Source organism: Onychostoma macrolepis, chromosome 25 (assembly GCF_012432095.1).
Source record: "Onychostoma macrolepis isolate SWU-2019 chromosome 25, ASM1243209v1, whole genome shotgun sequence".
In the NCBI taxonomy this organism is placed as follows: Eukaryota; Metazoa; Chordata; class Actinopteri; order Cypriniformes; family Cyprinidae; genus Onychostoma; species Onychostoma macrolepis.
The window spans coordinates 11,843,927-11,868,045 of record NC_081179.1 but is presented as its reverse complement, the minus strand read 5'-3'; the positions used below and the strand labels follow the sequence as shown (position 1 = coordinate 11,868,045).

The 24,119-nt window shown below is 37.2% G+C and overlaps 1 protein-coding gene and 1 long non-coding RNA gene across 3 annotated transcripts in view; one reads left to right on the top strand and one right to left on the bottom strand.

Moving 5' to 3' along the window:
- galnt18a (UDP-N-acetyl-alpha-D-galactosamine:polypeptide N-acetylgalactosaminyltransferase 18a) overlaps nt 1-24,119 on the bottom strand; it is a 61,245-nt gene that overhangs the window by 2,661 nt on the left and 34,465 nt on the right. The window contains exons 5-10 of the mRNA XM_058768014.1: nt 23,486-23,683; nt 22,478-22,592; nt 15,946-16,131; nt 14,378-14,515; nt 13,175-13,270; nt 2,333-2,497 (exon numbers count right to left, since the gene is read on the bottom strand). Coding sequence (XP_058623997.1) covers nt 2,333-2,497; nt 13,175-13,270; nt 14,378-14,515; nt 15,946-16,131; nt 22,478-22,592; nt 23,486-23,683 — 898 coding nt within the window. The remainder of the gene's footprint in view (nt 1-2,332; nt 2,498-13,174; nt 13,271-14,377; nt 14,516-15,945; nt 16,132-22,477; nt 22,593-23,485; nt 23,684-24,119) is intronic.
- On the top strand, nt 6,969-8,669 carry LOC131534897 (uncharacterized). Of its 2 annotated transcripts, XR_009269458.1 has the most exons (4): nt 6,969-7,081; nt 7,898-7,938; nt 8,036-8,148; nt 8,361-8,669. It is a non-coding gene; the product is annotated as an uncharacterized LOC131534897 (long non-coding RNA). The 2 variants fall into 2 exon arrangements; XR_009269457.1 differs by lacking the exon at nt 6,969-7,081 and having other exon boundaries at nt 7,428-7,938.

Sequence of the window (24,119 nt, the reverse complement as noted above, 5' to 3'; positions counted from 1 at the left end):
ATATAAAATGTTTACTTGAAGTCCCCCTGAGATTTAAAGTAAATAATTCAATAATTTAACAACATATTTCATTTACCCCATAAAACGAATCCGGTTTATGAACTTCCGTTCATTCACCACAAGAGGTAGCTCTTCCATTATTATATTGCTCTTCACCCCGGACTACAGTTCCCATCATTCAATGCACTGATGACACACACACAGCTGAATGCACTGATTACACAGCTGATTCCCCATCAGGCATGCTACATAAACCATGGACTTCCTCTTCCTTACTGCCGAGTATTGTTTAGCGTTTATAGCAGTCATAGCTGATAGCTACTTTACAGAGCCACTTTCATAGTCTTAGTCTTGCCCAGTCTGTTTTCCTGTGTTTTGATGCTTGCTTTTGTATTTTTGGATTGCCCTATCGTCTTGCCGTTTGGACTCTGTTTGCCCCTGCCTGGATTATTGCTTGTGTACTTGGATTACCCCTCTTGTCAAGCCCTTTGGATATTGTTCGCCGATCGACGACCCACGCATGCTCTCAGAATACTCTTGTGTCTTGCCCTCAACATATCTGTTTACTGATGTTTGACCCTGCCTGTGTTTGACTATGTTTGGCTATGTTGGCTAATAAGCAACTAGTTAATAGTGAGAACTCGTTCCTATACTAAAGTATACTAATACATTTGATGATGTTGATAAATCTCTCTTTTTTTATAACAATAATCACATTTAAAGGTAGGTCAAAAGGAAACTAAAAGTAATCCAAAAGTAGTCAGAATACATTACATCACTGACCACAATTTTCCTCATGTAATTTGTAATCAGTAATCTACCCAGCACTGTTTCTCTCTCACTCTATATTTCAATTTTGTGAAAAATAATTTAAGTAGTATGACTCCATGTAATTTTTCGTGGTCATGTACATTATAAACAAGGTATTATTAAGACCCCAGTACTTAAAAAAATAATCTGGCATGCATCGTTGAACAGGTGTCACCGACAGGAACACAGCATCTGCTTCGGTAATGTTTTGTTCCAAATCAGCCTCCCTAAAATAATAATATCACTGACTGCTGGTGATGCCAAACGCACCAAAGAGCAAAATAATATATTACAGCTATGTCAGGTAAGCTTAACGGCACATTTATTCATGACCTGCCAAGCGGTATCCAGGTTACAGACTGAAAAGCGGACTGTCAACAGACAATGTGAGTCGATAAAGACTTAATTAAAGCCATTTCTGATGCTCTCCTATGAGTCAAGAGCCAGATCACTCTTTCACTGGCTTTGTCATCAATTATTCATCGCACCTAAAAGGCCACAATGGATTCGGCCCACCTGATTCCATTTTAAATAACTTGAAGAAAAAAGGTGGCTGTCTTTATCCCACCGAGCTCGTGTGAGACATTAAAGCACGTCCCGAGGGTTTATGTGAGAATTGATATCGTTCATACTCTTACACTTTTCCTGATAGAGCATGTTTGTTCATCTACTTTGACATCTCTCCCAAGGGGGCAGCATTACCCTTTCCTAATAACCTGTTCTGACATTTCCAGCACACTTCAGCTAAACCTTTTAGACGACACTGCCTGCTGTGACATATATTAATTCACTTGCCTTTTAATAGAGACGCATATATTACGCACGGATGAAATCAAGATGTCTGCTACAATCCAGAATGGTGCTCGAATTGAATTAAGAGAGCTTTACGACATACACACACACCTCTGAATTATTAATGCTCGATATCCAGAAAGTGTCCACTGCAGTCGCACAGCCGGAGGGCAAACAGATGCTGCAAATTGACAGCAAATTTTAAGGAAAAGTTTTGAAGTAATACTTCAGTGATCCCAGAACTTGCTCAAAAAAAGGGAATGCCTTTGACATCGGCTTTAAATGAGTAGTGCAGTAAAGGATGTCTATGTGTAATAAGGTTTGCGTGGAATGTAATGAACCGCTTTATGGACAGGGTTATTATAGCTTATTATAACTACAGCTAAAACCATAAAAAAACCTTTTGTTACTTGAAATAAAATAAACATTAACTGAAATACAATAATATATATATAGATAAATTGAAAATTAATTATTTATACAAAAAATTACAAAAACATTCAAATTTTAAATTAAAACACTAAATATAAAATAAAAACTATTTAAAAATAATAATAAAAAACTATATTAGTATCTCTAAATATGATACTAAAACAACTAAAATACTAAAAAACAGACCAGACAGCAAAAACTGACCACTGCAGTACTATACTTATTTAGATGTAGGGCACCAAAACCAGCATAAAAAATGTTTTGAGCATACAATTGATTGTTTCCCATGAAAGTATACCTGAGTAAAGAGCCAGGAGAGCTTCATGTGCTTGTTGCTGGTGTAGCTGCATTCCAGCAGTCGTGGCCGGCCGTTCACGTCGACCAGGCACTTGTTATCGTCGTCGTCGATGGTCGGACTCAAGCCTCCAACATGCAGCTGCTGAGAGCTTGTGTAGTACACATTCTAAAACAACAGAAGAGACAAGCATGCTTAAATTATACATATAATATGTGCATAACCAGACTAAACTTTTGGACACAAGAAATGTTTCTTGAGCAGCAAATCAGCATATTAGAATGATTTCTGAAGGATCGTGTGACACTGAAGACTGAAGTAATGATGCTGAAAATGTAGCTTTTAATCACATGAATACATTACAATTTACAAAATATTCAAATAGAAAACAGTTATTTTAAATGGTAATAATATTTCACAATATTACTATTTTTACTGTATTTTTGACGCAACAATTGCAGCCTTAGTGAGCATAAGAGACTTTCAAAAACATAAAAATAAAATCTTACTGACCTCAAACTTTTGAACATATTTTGTACAATTAAAAATTATAAAAGTAATTTTGTAAAGAAAAGCATGTTTTGTAAAGAAACTATTACATCAACACTTATATGTTGAACATTGAAGCATAGGCCTTTTATATCAAGCTCAGAATTGCAATAATAATCATGACATATCTTTTATCATTCTGATCCATTCATTTGGGCCGTCTGAATGTCTGTTTGTATGGCGCGTGTTATTTAGCTCTGTATTATCCAGCCAATAAAATGAATTATTCATGTTTGATAATTGTGTCTTTCCCGTGAAATCTCTCAAGACAATGTGGCTCAGTTCCAAATCCCAGTGTTGATACCTAGTATTGCATCTTAATGGGCTCAAGAGGGAAGAATAACTTTTTCTTATCGACTGAGTCTCATTTGTTAATTTCATACCCACCATTCAAACATGGGCTGAATGCCAATAGGCTACTTCTACAAAGCACTAAGAGTGTGTATAGGGCTGGTGATGGGAAAGCACATACTTTTATGGAAGTAGAAAGAAAGTCAGTAATGGGACCTTTAACAGCTGCACTTTGATGCATGTTCTGTTTGTTTCAATGTAAGTGTTAGCACTTACATATCTTAACTCAAATAAATCATTACTTTGCTTTTAGGTGTATACATTTAAAAGCTGAAGGCACAAATTTCTCATAACTTTAGCATTTCGGATGCTTTGTGAAATTAAAAGTTCTACTTACAGAAATTATGTCAAATATTTAATCTAATAATAACAATGTCACGCCCATGGACTGTCTGTGTGTTTTTCACCCCATGTGCTCCCTGTGACATAGTTTCTCCCTCTCGTTGAGTGTCTCATTTGATTCACCTATGTCCCGTTCATTACCCCTCGTTAAGCCCTGTTTTTATAGTGACTTCCCCTTGATTCCTTTGTCCGGTGTTAAATGTCCGTATTATGTGCTATGTGTGTGTTCCTGCCAAGCCCTGTGTTACCCCTTGTTGGACTATTAAAGACTGTTATCCTGAATCTTCGTCTCCGCGCTCCTTTGCTCCTCACAGTATATATACTGTATATATTATGACTATATATATATATATATAGTCATAAAATAAAAGAAATAAATATAAATAATTATTATTTTATAGAAAAATATTTCTATTTAAATATTCCATTTACAAAAATGAAAAAAAATCTTTTTGTGGGCTAATTAATTTTGGCTTAAACTAAATGAATTTATTCACATTATTCACATTAACTTTAGGTGTGCATTGTTGGAAGGCATGAGGCAAAAGAACTCAGACAAGCAAAGTCTCTGATATTCAACATTTTCTTTGAATCACTAATGCACATTTTGTTGGACCAAATCCTAAATCAATAGCCCTCATTCTTTAATCCCTCACCTTACTGAAAAACAAGCACTTTCAGAAAGAATTCATTTCATGCAATATGCCCATATTGATATTTCACTTCAAAAGCCTGAGCCTGGAGAAGTGCTAACAGTATTTTGGATTAGATAGCTCATGCAGCTCATCACAAAAACACGTACTTCTCTCAAATACATAGATTAAATTGGTTGTATACCGTCAATTTTAGCAATCCAAAAATTGTGTTACAATCAGTTCTGCAATATCTGATACAGAGCTAGGCATTCTCCTCTTCTCCTCAAGTCCACATCAATTCAGATCTCTGGAATCGTTTGGGAGCTACCATGCTTTTCACTGATTATGTGTGTTTTTTTCTCAGAATACCGCGGTACACCTGAGCCTACAGTAAAATCAAATTGTTTGACTTTGGAACGGCACCAATGCAAAACAGCTCAAACTTTTGTGAGGCACCTTGAAATGAAAATCTCTGCAAACACAAAGGCTGAATAGGCAGTGAGTGCATCTCCACGGACACATAAAACAACCAATCATTCATTCACAATGGAAACAATGCATGTCCTTCGGGATCCTTTGATGAGCACTGGAACTGTGACGGGAAGGGATGGAGGGCTAAAATGGGACAGGGAATAATATAAGAGAGAATAAAAACAAGGACTGAACTTGCAAGGGACTCATTTAGCACTGCTTAAGGAAAGGCTTGCTTTTTCTCTTCTTGAGAGATTTATGGCTGTTGTATGGGAACAATGTTCCTTTTGCCCAATGAATGGGAGATACGCACTGAAAGAAAGAGCGAGCGTGTCTGTGCTTCATTTCCAACATGCTCAAATCCCCGAGCAACTGCCACGGTGTTAATACGCTTAGCTGAGGTATTGTCTAACGGCCCATTAAAGATAAAACAAATCCAGCACCATGAGTACAGAGACTGCTCACATCCTATCAGAATGATTCAAGTCAGTTTAAGTGTGCAAAGTGCAAACAGACATGAGATGCACTGTAAATTATGCCAAAATATTCTGGCTGGTAGAGAACTTAAACATATATCTATATTTGCACACACACACACACACACACACAGAAAGAGAAAAAAGAAAAGAGCGAGAGAACAATTACATTAAATCCATTCATACTCCAAAATGCTAACCCCCTGTAGGATTGCTGGATTTATATAAAATATATAATAATTATATATATTTTTATGTAATATGTTCTATAAATAATTATTACTATTAAAAAATAAAAATTGCATATATATAAAATTATTAACACTTATACCTATTCACCTTCTGTAGGGACATGGGAATTATATAAAATATATTATTATTATTATTAAAAATAAATAATTATTTTTGCATCACATTTTAATATATATATATATATATATATATATATATATATATGATACATATCATCAAAAAGCCCTGGAGCCTCTAAAATTTCCTATAATTAGCAGTGGTGTATTTCTGATTTCCTCAACAGATTCTAGAAAGTTTCGAATCAGCAAGAATAGAAAGTGAAAACATTATACTGCATTGCTTGGCACCATTGTGTCGTTTCCAATAAGAGAGCTGGAAGCACACACGGATATGAATTCAGCAGGTGTAAGAGACCCAGCTAAGTAGTTAAAATCATGCTGACAGTGCTGTTCTCTGTCTTTCCCTCCCTCTCGCTCTCTCTCGTTTATATACAGTATCTCACAAAAGTGAGTACACCCCTCACGTTTCAACAATTTTAGTATTTCTTCTCCAGGGACAATACTACGCAAATTAAACTTGGATATATTTTAGAGCAGTCAATGTGCAGCTTGTATAGAAGTACAAATTTACTGTCCTCTAAATATAACTCAGCATATAGCCATTATTGTCTAAATAACTGGCAACAAAAATGAGTACACCCTAAGTGAACATGTTAAAACTGTGTCCAAAGTGTCAATATTTTGCAGGAGCACCATTGTTGTCTAGCACTGCCTTAATCCTCCTGGGCTTGGAGTTCACCAGAGCTGCGCAGGTTGTTGCTGGGATCCTCTTCCACTCCTCTATAATGACATCACGGAGCTGTCGGATGTTAGACACATGGTGCTTCTCCACCTTCAGTTTGAGGATGCCCCACAGGTGTTCAATAGGGTTCAGGTCTGGAGACATACTTGGCCACTCCATCACCTTCACCTTCAGCTTCATCAGCAAGGCAGTTGTCATCTTGGCTGTGTGTTTGGGGTCCTTATTATGTTGGAAAACTGCCATTCGGCCCAGTTTCTGAAGGGAGGGCATCATGCTCTACTTCAGAATGTCTCAGTACATGTTGGAATCCACGTTTCCCTCAATGAACCGCAGCTCCCCAGCAGCACTCATGCAGCCCCAGACCATGAAGCTATCACCACCATGCTTGACTGTAGGAAAGACACAATTTTCTTGGTACTCCTCACCAGTGATGGGAATAACGCGTTATAAATAAACGGCGTTACTAACGGCGTTATTTTTTTCAGTAACGAGTATTCAAACGAATTACCGTTTCCCCCGTTACAACGCCGATACCCAGATAGCAAGCACACTCGGGCCGATTCTGGCTGAAATGCGGCACTGTCGGCTCAGTCACGACGTCGGTAAGAAGATAATGGGCCAGAGCCGACTCTACAAAACACTTCTGGCTGACAGACTGCTTTTTCTCTCTGGGCCGATCTCGGCTGAAAGCTGTTGTACGTGCGGCAATTCCGCAGTCGGTGTAGTTGTGTGTATTTACCATTGGCCCGAGTTGGTTTTGTCTCCGGCGGCCGCTGCTAGAATGAAAGCCGCCTGAGAGAAAGATTTGGCGGTTAATCCTGAGGAGATTTCGGCGGGCACAGTTCTCAAGAGGAATTATCTTCAGCTGCAAACTGGTAAATTAAGTTATTTAATGATCAATCTAGTGTTGTTTGATGTTTAAATGCCACGAAGAGTATAGGTTTTAGATGGTTTCTGTTAGGTTTGCGATGATAATAGCGTCAGAAAAACCGTTCGGTCCCGGATTGAGTGTTGATGATAGGCCTAACTGTCAGGCGCAGTCTCTTTAGGAAAACAATATGTAATTTTTTAATATGAAAAACCGATGAGTTGTATCCAGTGCACGATAATGTTAGGTAATTAAATTTTAATGAGTTAAATTCTATTTTGTTTGCTAGAATTCATTCGATTCGTCTTTTTCAACGAGTGATTGTTATTGAATCATAGAGTCGGACTGCGCTGGAGGCGCCATAAACATCTATACGAGTGACTCTCTGATTCGATTCACTTAACCATTCAAATGAGTCATTTGTTTGTGAATCAAACTGAGCACGCTGTTGTAGCATTACACCTGCTAAGACAATTCAATATGTGCAATCTGAATTTAATAATAATATTTATTTTGTGGTAACACTGCCGTGTGGGAAGCTCTGACAGAGAAAAACACTATAGACACGTAAGAGAGAGCTGTAAAATGTAAGTGCATCATCTTTTGTTCTTCAATAGAGGCCTAATCTGTCTGCTGCACTTGAGCAGGTTCAGTTTTTAGAGTGAATGAAAACTTTTGAAGCATAGATATGCCGTGTGATGTGATTTAAAATCATACTTAGTTTACTGTGGTGGGGATTATTATGAGCAAACAAATTTATATATAGTGTTCAGATTAAATTTTTATGTAATCTGACATTTTTTTTATTTTATTTTTTTTACAGAAATTCTGAGCTGCTGCATGAACATTCATCAAACTTATAAGGTGCGAATTCTGGGTCTGGTTCTAATGATTGTAAAAAAACTGTAATGCTTAAGATTAAATAATTACCTTACAATTATATATTTATACATATTTCAAGGCTGCAATTTGGAAAAAACTTTCAAGCCAATGCTGCTGAAATAGAGGTCAAGGGGACTGAAGAGGTGGCTCCAGCTGATCAAAAGGGTGGACTTCAGGAGGCAGACACACTCTGTGAGTTTAAAAGACCCATCTCTTTAACCTTCCATACACATGACACACAATAACATTTCTATAATTCAAATCTCTTAAAGGATCTTTATGCTGCACCAATTAGGGTAAGCAGCAACACTTCCTATAATATCTAATGTACTTGTTAATTTGTAAGAAGAATGACATCAATGCTTATATTAGTTGCTTATATACTGTCTCACCCTTATCCCTAGGTTACAGTAATCAGCTGATCCAGCCGTATCCAGACCAGACGGTGGACCTGCACCCAGGAACGACCACAACACATCCCTGACTGTCAGCGGAGACCGTGTCAGCTGGATGACAGATCCTCTGTGAAGACCTCATTGATGGCCCCAGCACAGATCCTCAGCAAAGACTACGAGAATCAGACAAGCCCTCTGCACAGACCCTTTTTACCAGCTTCACCTGCTAGCGTGATATTACTTCATGCAGAAGAAGTTGGATGAAATATTCTGAATGATATCAATCCACAATCTGACTTGTGATGCAGCCTGGAATAATCGCACCACATTCACTCGCTTGGCCAGACGAGACTGTTTCCTGACTGAGCCGGGTCTTGTTTGGGTTCCTTGTCACTGTTGCCTTTTGTCTTGCTTGGTTGAAGACACCTAATATTCAGCAATATTACTGACTTGACTGCACTGACGCCATTTGATAAGAACTGAACTGAATTATGACACATAATGTTTTATATATGAAGAGTTTATTTGCAAAACAGATAACTCCGTTTTAAATATTTTTAAAAATCATGTTTTTGTTATCGTGTTTTTGTTTTGTGTTAGTTAGCTAGTATTTATTAGTTATTCTTTACCTAATCAAAATAACCTGAATGCAGTTTGATTGAGATTAATTGGAATGCACAATGAAAAACATGATTTTTAAAATTGTTAAAAACAAAGTTATCTGTTTCTGCAAATGAACTCTTCATATATAAAATATACAGTAAATTTAATTTAGTTGTTACTTTGTGGTTTAAAAAGTGTGAATGTTTATACTGTAGTGCATTTGTTTATATATATTTATATTAAAGTATTTGGTAATTTTATAATTAAAGCCTTTTTAATGTTTTTAAATGGTTGTATTTGTGTTTCACTGCTGAATTACATTTAGTAGTTTCTGGGCCACATTCGGCCCGGGGACCAAGCCGAATCTCAGCCAGATCTGGCTTAAAGTGTCTGGGCCAGACCTGGGCCACATAAAATAATAGAAGTCACTCTACAGTATGCGGGCCAGATCTGGGCCACGTCAATAAATAAGAGTCATTTTACAGGGCGTGGGCCGCATCTGGGCCAGAGGAAATTGTTTGAGTCGGTTTTCAGTGTGTGTGCCAGTTTCGGGCCGGGGACCCAGCCAGAACTGGGCCAGAAGCTAAGCAAGGTTGTGGCCCAGAGATGGGCCAGACAAATTTTGCTATCTGGGTACCGTTACTGACAATAAAATGTGGCGTTACAATATTATATTATTAGAATTTAATTTTTCAGTTCATCTGAATGGATGCGCAGTGTAGCTGTATTTGACGTACCATAAACTCTAGTGTGAAGGCGCACGACTCGCCGTCGCTTTCTCTCTCATACACGCACGCAAAGAAAAATACAGAACATGCAGAATTGACGCGCTACATGTAAACGATATTCTCTGTAGTATTTTCCTGTCAAAATAACGGAGTTCCTTTGGAATTCTTCAGCTTTTAAGTACTGCCGGTTTCTCTGGTAGTGGGCGGGACTAATGCGCAAACGACAATCTCATTGGCTGGCGCTCACCTATTATCGTCCCTGTTTTCATTTCAGCAAATCAATTCGAGCGAACGCAGACAGCGTGATTAATATTCATGAACCCAGCAGCTCATTAATCCTTAGTGCGTTTTATATTTATGACAAATATGCATTCATACTTGGTTATTATAATTACTAAAGTTCTAGCATATAATATTAAATTATCATAATATTATATTATAATGACTGACTGATACTAAGTGTCAGTAGATAAATAGTGTAGATTAATGTACAATGTTTTATAATAATAATTTATTCTTTTTAGTGTCCATTTCATTAATTTAACATATTTAATATTGGGGCATCCAAAGTTATTTGACATTTGAACATTTAAAAAAAAAAAAGTAACGCAATAGTTACTTTCCCTGGTAATTAGTTACTTTTATAATGATGTAACTCAGTTACTAACTCAGTTACTATTTGTGAGAAGTAACTAGTAACTATAACTAATTACTTTTTTAAAGTAATGTGCCCAACACTGCTCCTCACCAGGGCATTGCCACACATGCTGGACACCATCTGAGCCTCATCAGATCAGCCTCATCCATCTTAGTCTCATCAGACCACAGGACATGGTTCAAGTAATTCGTGCTCTTGGACAGGTTGTCTTCAGCAAACTGTTTGCAGGCTTTTTGTAAGCCAGCTTCAGAAGAGGCTTCCTTCTGGGACGACGGCCATGCAAACCGACTTGTTGCAGTGTCCGGTGTATGGTCTGAGCACTGACAAATTGACCTTCCGCTTCTGCAACTTCTAAAGCAATGCTGGCAGCACTCATGCATCTGTTTTTCGAAGCCAGCTTCTGCACCTGACGCACAGCACAAGGATCTAACATTTTTGATCGACCCTTGTGAGGCCTGGTCTGAGTGGAACCAGTCTTGGAAAACCTCTGTATGACCCTGGCCACTGTACTGTAACTCAGTTTCAGGCTTCTTTCAGCATAGGCCGTCTTTATGTAGAGCAACAATTCTAATTCTCAAATCCTCAGAGAGTTCTTTGCCATGAGGTGCCATGTTGAACATCCAGTGGTCCGTATGAGAGAATTGTACTCAAATCACCAAATTTTAACTGCTGTAATATAAAATACACAAATTTGTATAGTCCTGTCAAGCAGACAAAAACATGAACATGATGAACAGGACATGTGGCTTTGCATGGTTAAACGACACATAGCTGTTATCACTTAGGGTGTACTCACATTTGTTGCCAGCTTTTTTTGACAATAATGGCGGTATGTTGAGTTATTTTCAGAGGACAGTAAATCTTTACTGCTATACAAGTTGCACATTGACTACTCTAAAATATATCTAAGTTTCATTTCTATAGAATTGTCCCTTGAGAAGATATACTAAAATGGTTGCCGAAATGTGAGGGGCGTACTCATTTTTGTGAGATACTGTACCTCTGTCACATATTCACATTCTACAATTCGTCCTCACCTAAATGATGCCCCTGTGGTGGTGAAACAACCCTCCCTGGTTGTGTTCCAAGTCATTGCTCTTTATTGAGATTCATTATAGTGACAATAGCCCTGGAATCTGTCTAAATCCGAAATTCCCTGGCGAGTCGATGCTTTATGGAGAAAGCTCCCTATGTTTGCAGTATTTTTGCAGGATATCGTTTGTTGTGGAACCTGGTTGTGTAATACACTAGGAATAAGACAAAAAAACTGACTGGATTGCCTCGAGCAGCCCAACTGTTCAAAAATTCATATTTCGGGCCTCAGCACAAAATAATGAAGAGGTTTTATGCAATACCATGACGGTTTTATGGGTTGCAGAAATTGACAGTGTATCACTGTGAAATGCTGAGATCAATTGTGACGGGAAGATGGGAAAGCGCAAGCCAAGCGCATACAAACCAAATCTTCATAAAAGAGAAATCTTCATAGAGGAAGAAATGTCTTTTAACTCACATTTTCACCATGAATTAAACAACTGAAGTGTGCAGAGCCTTTGTACAGAAGATGGGAGTAAGAATGAATGATATAGCTATAAAAATTAAATGTTTATATTTTTCAGCCTTTTGATATCTCAGCACTTATGTATTTGCTCTGAAATGGTTTAAAAAAAATTTTCAGCCAAACAGCCATAGTTGCCAAATAATATCGCCAAATAAAACTTTAAATAATAAAAGTTTTAGATCCAAAAGCTAAAATACAGTTATTTATAGGAATGTACCGTTTGAACTGATTCACATAAATGAACCAAAGTTTCCAACAACTTTTTTTAAAATGAGCTTTAAATTGAAAAATGTTAATTTAAAAAAACTATTCTTTTCTATCAAGGTTTAAAAATTAGAGAAGCAATTGAAAACATTCTCATATTTGCGAGCTGAAAGAATGATTTGCTAAACAAGCCATAGTTTACAAACTTAAGCAAACCAACAAACGAAATATTCACAATGTCAACAAAAACATAGCAAATATATAATAAAAATTCAATTTATCGCCTTGTCCAAGAATATTTTTATATTTAGGTTACAAATCAATGTATAAAAGTTGAAGCTGTAGCTCAGGTTAGCATATGTGACCCTGGACCACAAAACCAGTCTTAAGTGTAAATTTTTCAAAATTGAGATTCATACATCATCTTTCCGTTGATGTATGGTTTGTTAGGATTGGACAATATTTGGCCGAGATACAACTATTTGAAAATCTGGAATCTGAGGGTGCAAAAAAATCTAAATATTGAGAAAATCGCCTTTAAAGTTGTCCAAATGAAGTTATTAGCAATGCATATTACTAATCAAAAAGGAAGTTTTTATACATTTACGGTAAGAAATGTACAAAATATCTTTATGGAACATGATCTTTACTTAATATCCTAATGATTTTTGGCATAATAGAAAAATTTATCATTTTGACCCATACAGTGTATTTTTGGCTATTGTGACAAATATACCCCAGCGACTTAAGACTGGTTTTGTGGTCCAGGGTCACATATATGCTCTAAAACATTTAGCCATGTGCTCAAACAGGTGCAAATAAACTTTTTTTTCTGATCCTGTTCCAACCATTTCTACTGGTTATTTCCTGTTCTTGACCTCCAGGCCAAAAATAAGTTCTTAAAATGTTTAATGCCACATACTGTACAGATATAGTGAGAAACATGGAAAGAGGGAGCAGGAGACGTGATGGAGTCAGACATGAGCACTTATATATATAAATGAATTACACGCCTTCTGAGGACAGAAAAAGGATGAAAGCCAGAAGGTGCAGTGGACTGGACACTAACCTGAGGCGTCAGGCCATGGCAGATGTACAGGATGGGAATGTTGTCGGAGTCGGGACCTTGATCCACACATAGATCCGGCCTCAGGCTGTTCCTCAGCTACAGGCAAACACGCACACACACACACACACACACACACACACACACACACACACACAAAAGATCCAATGAACAAGCAGATCAGACCCATTTCACACTGCAAAACTGGAGAGGAGAAGATGGATTAAGAATGCAAAAACCATCTTTCTTTCTCAGTCTGCTAATGGCCGATGTGTGTGAAAATGCCCTGGAGCTCAGCTTTCCTTTGTCTTCACAATAGAGCTGTTAATTATGCTATTCCACAAAAGAATGCCAATTAGGAAAAGCGCTCTGCTGGCCTTGCATTGTGATAAATGAAGAAACAGCAGGCCTTGAGTAAGAAAAATAATACTTAGTTCAAACTGTTTCTATAACTCAATATTACGAGAAACAATGTCATTTATCAGATAAGCAAAGTCTCTAAGTGCTAATAAACCGCACTGAGCTATGTCAAGCTATGTTGTTATATTATTATGCCTTCAGAATGGATAAATATCTACTTCATGGATTTGCACATTTGATTAATACAGAAAACCATGGTAACAGTGTTGACATGTAGACTTGTCTTTGAACAGTGAAAGCAGGATGATGAGAAAGGTTTTTGATTTATGAAATATCTCGTTACTTTAAAAAGGGGAAACATATGAGGGTAACATAGCTGATGCATAATCTATAAGTCTCTTTTTTAAAGAAACACATTGTGTCAACTAAAATCTAAAAAATACACACTGCCGTTCTGCATTTATATGATCAGAAATATAGTAAAAAATAAAATATAAAAAAATAAATTAAAAACAATATTTTGAAATACTATTACAATTTAAAATACCTGTTTTCTGTTTTAATATATTTTAAAATATAATTTATTTATATTTATAAAGCTGAATTTTCAGCAGTTATTAATCCAGATGTCATTGTAACATGAGAAATCATTCTAATATGCAGATATATATATGTGTGTGTGTGTGTGTGTGTGTGTGTGTAAACAAAAGCCCAGTGCCTAGTAAAACCTGGCGCTCTCTATCTATTCATAAGGTAATTTTTTTTACACACAAATATATAAATGGCATTGGTTTTGTAGATGGATGTTTAGCGATGACTGTTATTAGCCGATAAGTAGATACTCACTACACCATAAGCGATGGTCTCTGTGTAGGTTCTCATCTCAGAATAAATATTCTTCAGGAACCAGCTGAAGGGTTTGCAGCGCAGTCTCTCTCTGAGAGCTTTTCTTTCTCTGATATCACCAATATCGATCCCTGAGTCCTGCACACACAAACACCCACAAGCACACAAGAACTCATTTACAGAGTGCAAAATCTAACACCTAGAACATGAGGCTCAGGGCTGCGAGTGAATTTAAGCTCTTATTGTGTCAATGTACATTTATCTCTGTCCTTCAGGCACTTGTGGTAACTTCAAGTGAAGTGATGCTATATGCTGCGGCATTTCAAGACGTCATGGGAAGAATATGTACAGCTCGAAAGTGAGAGCTCATTAAGAAGCCCTGATGACTAGCTTAAATAAGTCATGGTCATTGCATTTCAGCCCATTACATCTTAACTTAAAATGACAAAGCAGCATGTATCCTTACATGTATCCTAACTTCCATCACATTCAAAATCTGCCATGATTAAAGTATGGCGTTAGGTACAACGTGACACAGAGTGCTTAAATCGCCATTAACCATGGTTAAAAACACAGCAGAGATTGGCTTACAGTGGCTTTTTCCTTTTATAAAACAGTGACAGACAAAATATGATAAAAACTCTAATGTGCAAAGGATAATTCAATTTAACTGTAGGCTACCTACAGCTGCCAAGCAATTTAGCATATTGATATACAAATACATATCTGAGACCTCAAGTGAAAATGCTTCTATTTAGCATTTTTTAAATTTAATTTATACACTACTATTTAAAAGTTTGGGTTCAGTGAGAGTAAAACTTCTCTATTTGAAAGAAATTCATACTTTTATTCAGCAGGGATTCAATAAATTGATCCAAAGTGGCAGAAAAAGACATTTATATAAATGCTGTTCTTTTGAACTTTTGATTTCTTTTGAAGAATCTTGTGAAAAATGCATCACGATTCCCACTAAAATATTAAGCTGCACAACTGTTTTCAACATTGATAACAATCAGAAATGTTTCTTGAGCATCAAATCAGCATATTAGAATAATTTCTGAAGGATCATGTGACACTGAAGACTGGAGTAATGATGCTGACAATTCAGCTTTGCATCACAGGAATAAATTACATTTGAAAATATATTAGAATAGAAAAGAGTTGTTTTACATTATAATAATATTTCACAATATTATTGTTTTTTACTGCATATTTTCAAATAAATGCAGCATTAGTAAACATAAGGGACTTTTTTCAAAAAATTGCGGACCCCAAACTTTTGAACAGCATTTTATAATTTTTTTAATTACAAATTATCTTTAAATTCAGTGAAAATGTGAAGAAGTTCACATGGTCAATGTCACAAATTTGTTTATTTGTTGATTTAGAAATGTGGAGATTTTTAAATATTTCTTGTTGATTTTGTCAAATTTAGTAAGATTCAAATTTCTAAAAACTATCATCAACTACTGTTTATTTCCTGTTATAAATAAGATTCTGAATCCCAGATTTAAATCCAATCAGAATTTAGAACTACTCATATAAAGTGCGAGTGAGAGGTGTAGTACCTGTTGTGGAACGTTCCAGGCCATATAAACATGGCTCTTGAACTCATCCATCCACACCTCGGCCACTCTCAAGGCGTTCCTGCGGACGTGAGTTGCCAGGTCCTCTGTGTAGGGCTTGTGGGCGCGCTCAATATGAGCTATTCTGGAACAGGGCATGACCTCCACGCTTCCTCCGCACAGCCACACCTGATTACACACACATGAATGTCTCGTGTTTTGAATTTGGACAAGGATGAAGAAAAATCAGCTCTCGAAAATGCCCTTTAACATCCATTAGGCAGTCCACAAAAACAGTTTTTGTGAGCCATTAGGGAGTATGTGAGTAATATAACAGAATAAACCAAATTACTGGAAAAAAACAACAACACATAGATCAAAACTCCATGAGGAACAAAAAGTACTGTACTTTAATAAAATAAAAGGCTTTGTTAAACAAATAAGCTAAACAATACACTTCAAATCAAGGACGCTCATTTTCTATAATTATCAACTGAAGGTTACTAATTTCCACACAGCTGAGCTTTTGTTCAAAATAAACTCCTAAATCGACTCTTCGTTTACAAAACAATATGGTGCTTTTTTACCGCATGGTAAGGAGAATTTAGAAAGGACCTATTTGAAAGCTCAAACAGGCCATTTAATTTGCTATAATTCAACATATTTGCATATAGGGATCATATGACGTTGCTAAAAATAACATTATTTTGTGTATTTGGTGTAATGCAATGTATTTGCACGGTTTAAGGTAAAAAAAAACATATTACTTTCCACGTACCGTACATTATTGTTGCCTTTCTGAAACGTCGATTTTTACAAAGCTCATCATTCTGAAAAGTGTGCTCTGATTGGCCAGCTATCCAGTGCGTTGTGATTGGCCGAATATCTCAAGCCTGTGACAGAAATGCCCCTTACCATATTTGGAAACACATCATCTCCATGACATGGCGGCGGCTGCAACAATACCACAGCAAGAATAAAAGTTTTTATTCGCATTTACATTTGGGTGGAGCTATGCAAACTTCCCACACAGTAACATAGATATGTGGGGTATGTTTGAATGAGGCGTTTTAGGGAGGCGTTGTTGAGTCTTAGGGCCCTATTTTAACGATCTAAGCGCATGGTCTAAAAGCGCACGGCACAGGTGCACTTATGGCACTTAACAAAAACATACTGCGCCATTGACTTTAGACCAGGTCTTAGTTGGTCAATGACGCAGTCTACTTCAGTTGCCTCAAAATAGCAACACGCCAACAGTGCGCCTGAACACACCTCGTTTTCAGACCAGAACACAAATGGGCGCAAATGCATTTGCTATTTAAACAACATGGCACAGGACGTGAAAATGATAACTGCGTCGGGCTGAAACTAGCAAAAAATACTTGAGTCGCGCCTGGCGCCGCATTGCACCAACAATATGATAGGGCCTTTAACTTTTAGAAAGAATATCTCTCTGGATAAGAGACTTTATGGACCTTATACAGGTGCTGGTCATATAATTAGAATATCATCAAAAAGTTGATTTATTTCACTAATTCCGTTCAAAAAGTGAAACTTGTATATTATATTCATTCAATACACACAGACTGATATATTTCAAATGTTTATTTCTTTTAATTTTGATGATTATAACTGACAACTAAGGAAAATCCCAAATTCAGTATCTCAGAAAATTAGAATATTACTTAAGACCAATACAAAGAAAGGATTTTTAGAAATCTTGGCCAACTGAAAAGTATGAACATGAAAAGTATGAGCATGTACATCACTCAATACTTAGTTGGGGCTCCTTTTTGCCTGAATTACTGCAGCAATGCGGCGTGGCATGGAGTCGATCAGTCTGTGGCACTGCTCAGGTGTTATGAGAGCCCAGGTTGCTCTGATAGTGGCCTTCAGCTCTTCTGCATTGTTGGGTCTGGCATATCGCATCTTCCTCTTCACAATACCCAATAGATTTTCTATGAGGTTAAGGTCAGGTAAGTTTGCTGGTCAATTAAGAACAGGGATACCATGGTCCTTAAACCAGATACTGGTTGCTTTGGCACTGTGTGCAGGTGCCAAGTCCTGTTGGAAAATGAAATCTGCATCTCCATAAAGTTGGTCAGCAGCAGGAAGCATGAAGTGCTCTAAAACTTCCTGGTATACGGCTGCATTGACCTTGGATCTCAGAAAACACAGTGGACCAACACCAGCAGATGACATGGCACCCCAAACCATCACTGACTGTGGAAACTTTACACTGGACCTCAAGCAACGTGGATTGTGTGCCTCTCCTCTCTTCCTCCAGACTCTGGGACTCTGATTTCCAAAGGAAATGCAAAATTTACTTTCATCAGAGAACATAACTTTGGACCACTCAGCAGCAGTCCAGTCCTTTTTGTCTTTAGCCCAGGCGAGACGCTTCTGACGCTGTCTGTTGTTCAAGAGTGGCTTGACACAAGGAATGCGACAGCTGAAACCCATGTCTTGCATACGTCTGTGCGTAGTGGTTCTTGAAGCACTGACTCCAGCTGCAGTCCACTCTTTGTGAATCTCCCCCACATTTTTGAATGGGTTTTGTTTCACAATCCTCTCCAGGGTGCGGTTATCCCTATTGCTTGTACACTTTTTCTACCACATCTTTCCTTCCCTTCGCCTCTCTATTAATGTGCTTGGACACAGAGCTCTGTGAACAGCCAGCCTCTTTGCAATGACCTTTTGTGTCTTGCCCTCCTTGTGCAACGTGTCAATGGTCGTCTTTTGGACAACTGTCAAGTCAGCAGTCTTCCCCATGATTGTGTAGCCTACAGAACTAGACTGAGAGACCATTTAAAGGCCTTTGCAGGTGTTTTGAGTTAATTAGCTGATTAGAGTGTGGCACCAGGTGTCTTCAATATTGAACCTTTTCACAATATTCTAATTTTATGAGATACTGAATTTGGGATTTTCCTTAGTTGTCAGTTATAATCATCAAAATTAAAAGAAATAAACATTTGAAATATATCAGTCTGTGTGTAATGAATGAAGATAATATACAAGTTTCACTTTTTGAATGGAATTAGTGAAATAAATCAACTTTTTGATGATATTCTAATTATATGACCAGAACCTGTATATGCACAAACAGCTTGCAACACTCTAAAGACAAAGGAAAACATGAAATCGCATCATATGACCCCTTCAATAGCAGTGACCGCCTGGTGTGTCAGTAAAAATGGGAGAAAAATTACAAAACGCTGCTGTTTTCCTAGAGTGGTTTCATGTAATTCATGTTTATTCAGTGATTTGCCCTCAATTAGCACGTTATGCTGCTCAAAATGGAAAATAGCAGCTTATTTCTGTTTGTGGGTTTGATTTTTCGTGGTTTTTCCAACTCACTGCGCTCCTGCAGAACTTTTAAACCGAGGGAATCTCTGTAGTAAATCTTCACACGGGATTATATAGGCCACATGCCAGCATGCTGAACTTCATTCAGACATTCACACCCAAACACTTTCGTTCAGGCCTGGTTTGGTGAAATATGAAGTGCAACATCTGGTTGAGGCATATGTCAGGGTCGTTTCAGTGCAACTGAACTGTATTTAAAAGCATCCAGTTTGCATTAGACTAAAAATGGTTTCAAGAGAACCTGGTGGTGTATTTTCTATCTGATTATTTGTTTGAATGGGAAGGGGGGATTATATTCATTCTGATATGCTTGTTTGCCAGGTTTTTAACGCTATGACTCATTGGGGCGGGATTCAACAGGAAGTGGACAGATGTGTGTTGTTCCTATTTGCCAGGAGAATGATTCATATGCATAATCATTGACAACAATCCCAATGATCCATGACTGAGCCGTCTGTTCTCCCGAAGCATTAAAAAATCATTTCTCGCATTTGCATACAATACCTGCTGCAGACAGAGATATACAGACCGTAATCTGTTGCACAGAAGCAAATTTCGCAAGCATGAAATGAGAATCAAACCAGATTTATATTGTCTGGGAGACATTTAAGACTTGGTCGCTTTCCAAAAAACACAGAGAGTCATCTACAATGAAAAAATAATTTTATCTGTGTTTTTGTTTTGTTTTTTAAGTTTTTTATTTGTCACAAAAAATCGAAACACCTAAGCAATAAAATTGGCTAAATTTACTACTTTATTGTTTTAATAATTTAAACCTCACAAAATGTTATAAATAATCTCTATGTATACAAACGATTCTTGTTCTATTCTTAAAACAAAAAAAATATTAGAAGAATAACAAAATGAACACTGGGGAAAATATTTATTGCATTACATGTTTTCTGAAAATATCATTATTTTTCATTAATATTATAATGCTATAATAATGATAAAATAATAACAATTATTATTAAATTTTTTCAGAGAATTTATCATGAAATATGTTGTTCCACCCAGTGTTATTAATAATAATAATAATAAATAAAAAATATATTTAATTTTTGTAAGGACATTTACATATTTTTACTGGAAAACGGGAAAAAATACTGAGGAAAATATTTTTGTTTCGCATTTGCTATAATGCATCTGGATCATTTGTATAGGGCTCTCAATTTTATTTAATGCTCGATTAATGCTTATTTATGCTTATTTGACCGAATTAACCACCAATAAGCATGTCACCAAAGGGACAATACTGCCCAAGTCATTATTCTTTACCTGGAACCACAACAGATTGCAGATAAACCAAGCTGACATCTGACATGATCAAAGACAGTTTTCATTCTCCATCACTGATAAACAGAGCCCTTTAGCAAGAGCTAAGAATAGAAGAGCACAGATGCGTTGCCCTTTTATTGAGCATGTACCCTCTTTCAAAGCAAAAAATAGCTCCCGTCAGCACAATGTCAATGATGATCAGCAAAACGGGAAATTTTATTTTGGTTCAGTGCCTCCAGCGTGAGTTTGACTGACAAGGTGCAATCTTAGAAAACTGTCCATCAAAATATCTGCAAAAAATGACTGCAGTATAGAAGTTACATTACAAAAAAGCAATATCTTAATTGTCATGATGATCATGATTATTATTATTATTATATTACATTATTATAGCATTATAATATTTAAAACAGGTTTTACTCTAAAAAGCAAAAATGCAAATTACAACAACAACAAAAAAATTTTACACATTTGTCTTACACCACTGGCAAAAAGCAAGTAAGTTACTTTGGATAAAAACATTTTCTAAATTAATAATAAATCTGAATATAATCTCTGAAAACAAGTCTTAAAAATAAGATGTAAGATGCTTCTCAATTCATTTGATCTGTTTTAGTCAGTGTCAACAAGATAAAACACTGATTAAAATTATTTTCAGAGATCTAAATAGACTAAAAACGCAAGATTTTAGTCATTTAAGATTGTCACCAAAAAATACCATGAAAATGTAAAATATCTACAATGCAAAAATCAATCAATTAATAGATCAATCAATTACGTTGGATGTATTTTTATTTTTTTGCAAAGATAGTTAAACATCTAAGAAATAAATTGTTTAAAAAATTTATAAAATGTAAATCAAATATATGTATCAATAAAATATATTACAATGTATTTAAAAAATTAATTAATAATAATTTTTGGTTTTTAGGTATTTTCACTCTAATACAAGAAAAAAATATTTATTTATTTATTTGCAGAGCATATAGCTTCTGTTGACTAAAAATGCAACCAAATGACAACGAAAATGTATCTTAACATCATGCCTGAGCTACAGACCTCCAAAACCCTGCTGCAGAAAGACTGACAAACTTCATCTGCAGGATTGCAACATTTGTGCGATGTTGCATTTGGAGATTCGGGGGCACAAAGGAGCTCAGAAGATGAGAGTGTGGAATTAGGCAGTAAAGACACAGCTGTATGAACAGATGTTGAGGGCCATTATCTCCACGCAGTAACAGATCCCACCGCACACATGGTGCCTGCCACTTCCTGAGACAAATTCATTTCCTCTCTCCTCATTGAGACCTTTAGTGATGAAACACAGAAAAACAAAATCTGTGCGTGTAATGGAGGGATTGATCTGCTCGGTATTGTCGAGGCGCACCCTGCGTGGAGTGATTGCAACTTTGCTAGGCCAAATCACAGTGAGAGCAAGTGACCGTGTATCTGCTGTGGCGAGCTCCATTCACAGCCTGGGCTTGCATTCTGGCTGCGGAGGCTAATTACAGGGCTGCTGGGTCTGATGGGAGTCGGCAGAGGTCTCGATGGGGCTCTATACATGTGTAATAGTGAGAGGTTAGGACCCCACCAGTTTGGAGCGAGGAGTATGTTTGGCAGCTTATCATTAGCGAGGCGCAGAGTGCTCTACTTTAATTGTGTGCGATGACGCACACACACACACACACACACACACAGGTTTATCTGTAACCAGAGGCTGCAAACCTCCACATATCCGTCTGCCCTCAAAGAACAACCTGCATAAAGCATCTTTTCATCAAATGAAACAGCATTATTCATTGACACGCGTCTGCTCGTCTGCTCAAACTCCAGACATCCTGTCTCCTGCTGCACTTTCAAAACTTTCGTCGGCAGTATGAATATCTCTTACCCTGATCCCCAGCTCCACGTTTTCGCCTCCATAAACTTCCATCCCTTCATCCAGCAGACCAATCTCCTCAAAATACTCCCGATCCACTACAAAGCAGCCGATCAGAGCGGGGCTCCTGTTGAGAGAGGAGATACACATGGCAAACATGAGGTGAAATGACTTACAAGAATGTATTTTACTACATTAATAATATTGTATTCAGACTGAGACAGTTTCCTGAGTCATTTAACACAAAGGACACAAGTTATTTGGGGGCGAGATCGGGAAAGGTCCTCGAGCTGGGATTCGAACTCGAGATGCCCGTAGTGCAACAGCACTCTATGTTGGCACGCTGCCCAGAAGGCTATCAAATGATTCTTAAAGAACTGCTTCTATTTAAAGGAGTCATTAAAAAAGTTTAACGTATCAATCATAAACCCGTTTGTGAATGCAATTTCATCAGATAACTTTTCGCGAAGTGGAGGTTACTTCCTAAGCGTGCCGGTGTTTCCTGCACTTGAAATGAACACATCACAAGCTGGAATGTCTGATTTGCTGCCAAATGATTCTTAAGAAACAGTTCTTTTTAAGTGAGTCAATCAAAAAGATTTATGAATCAGTCTTGAACTTGCTTATGAATGCAGCTTCATCAGCTATCTTTACACAATGTGGTGTTAGTTACATCCTAAATCAGTTTAGATTGCAAGCCAGTTTTTCCTGCACATGACAACAAACACACTGCAAACCAGAATATGCAATTCACTGTCAAATGATCCTTAAGAATCAGTTTTTTCAAGTAAGCCAGCCAATAAGATTCCTGAACTAGTCTTGAACTGAGCTAGTGATCTGAATCAGACTCACTCAGTGAATCAGAGCCGTTCACAACTGACTCCCTCACTGAAAAAATATTTTTGGTAATTGCTTAGCATATGTAGTTCACTGTAAGGGAATTCTGTATGTGTCAAAAAAGGTCCTTTGTGTTTTTTGTAAAACCACTGAGCTGATGCTGGTCATATCTTGCGTGATTACCTGATTGGTGCAGTTTGATTCTTCTGCATCCACCAGGATTTGGGAGGGTTTAGATAGCGGCACCAAAGTTCCCAGTCGAACCCTTGAGCTGAGAGGGGGTACTCTTCGATCTCAAACGTGTCGTATTTGATGTTGTCGAATGACGGCGAGATGACCCTGGTTCTGTCATCTTTGATTCTGTGAAGGATTGGTTCAGCCCTTGGATCAATAGAAATAGAACATGCTTTAAGTTCATGGGCAGTAGTTTTTGGATGGATCTATCTAATTTGTCTCTTGAGAGCTCCGAAAACCAAGAGTACAATGTTTAATGCAGTCCCTCCCAAGCGAAAGGCGATTTCACACTTGATTATTGAAGCTGATTGTAGTTTTCACTTTGGCGGGCAATGACTTCTCAGAACCCATCGATCTAAAACTTAAAATGTCATTGTGGGAGATAACGCTACTTTAAAAGACCATCTCAAAGTTGTGAAGACAGGCATTAGCGCTGCATTTGATCTCGGAAAGTAGCCTCAGGCTAGCTGAAAGCTGTGCTATCCACTCTGTAAAAACTGCATCGAACCCTAGAGAAACTTTCAGATGCAACCATGAACTGATAGAACGCAGCAGGAATTGAGAGCAGGAATAAGCTGACATG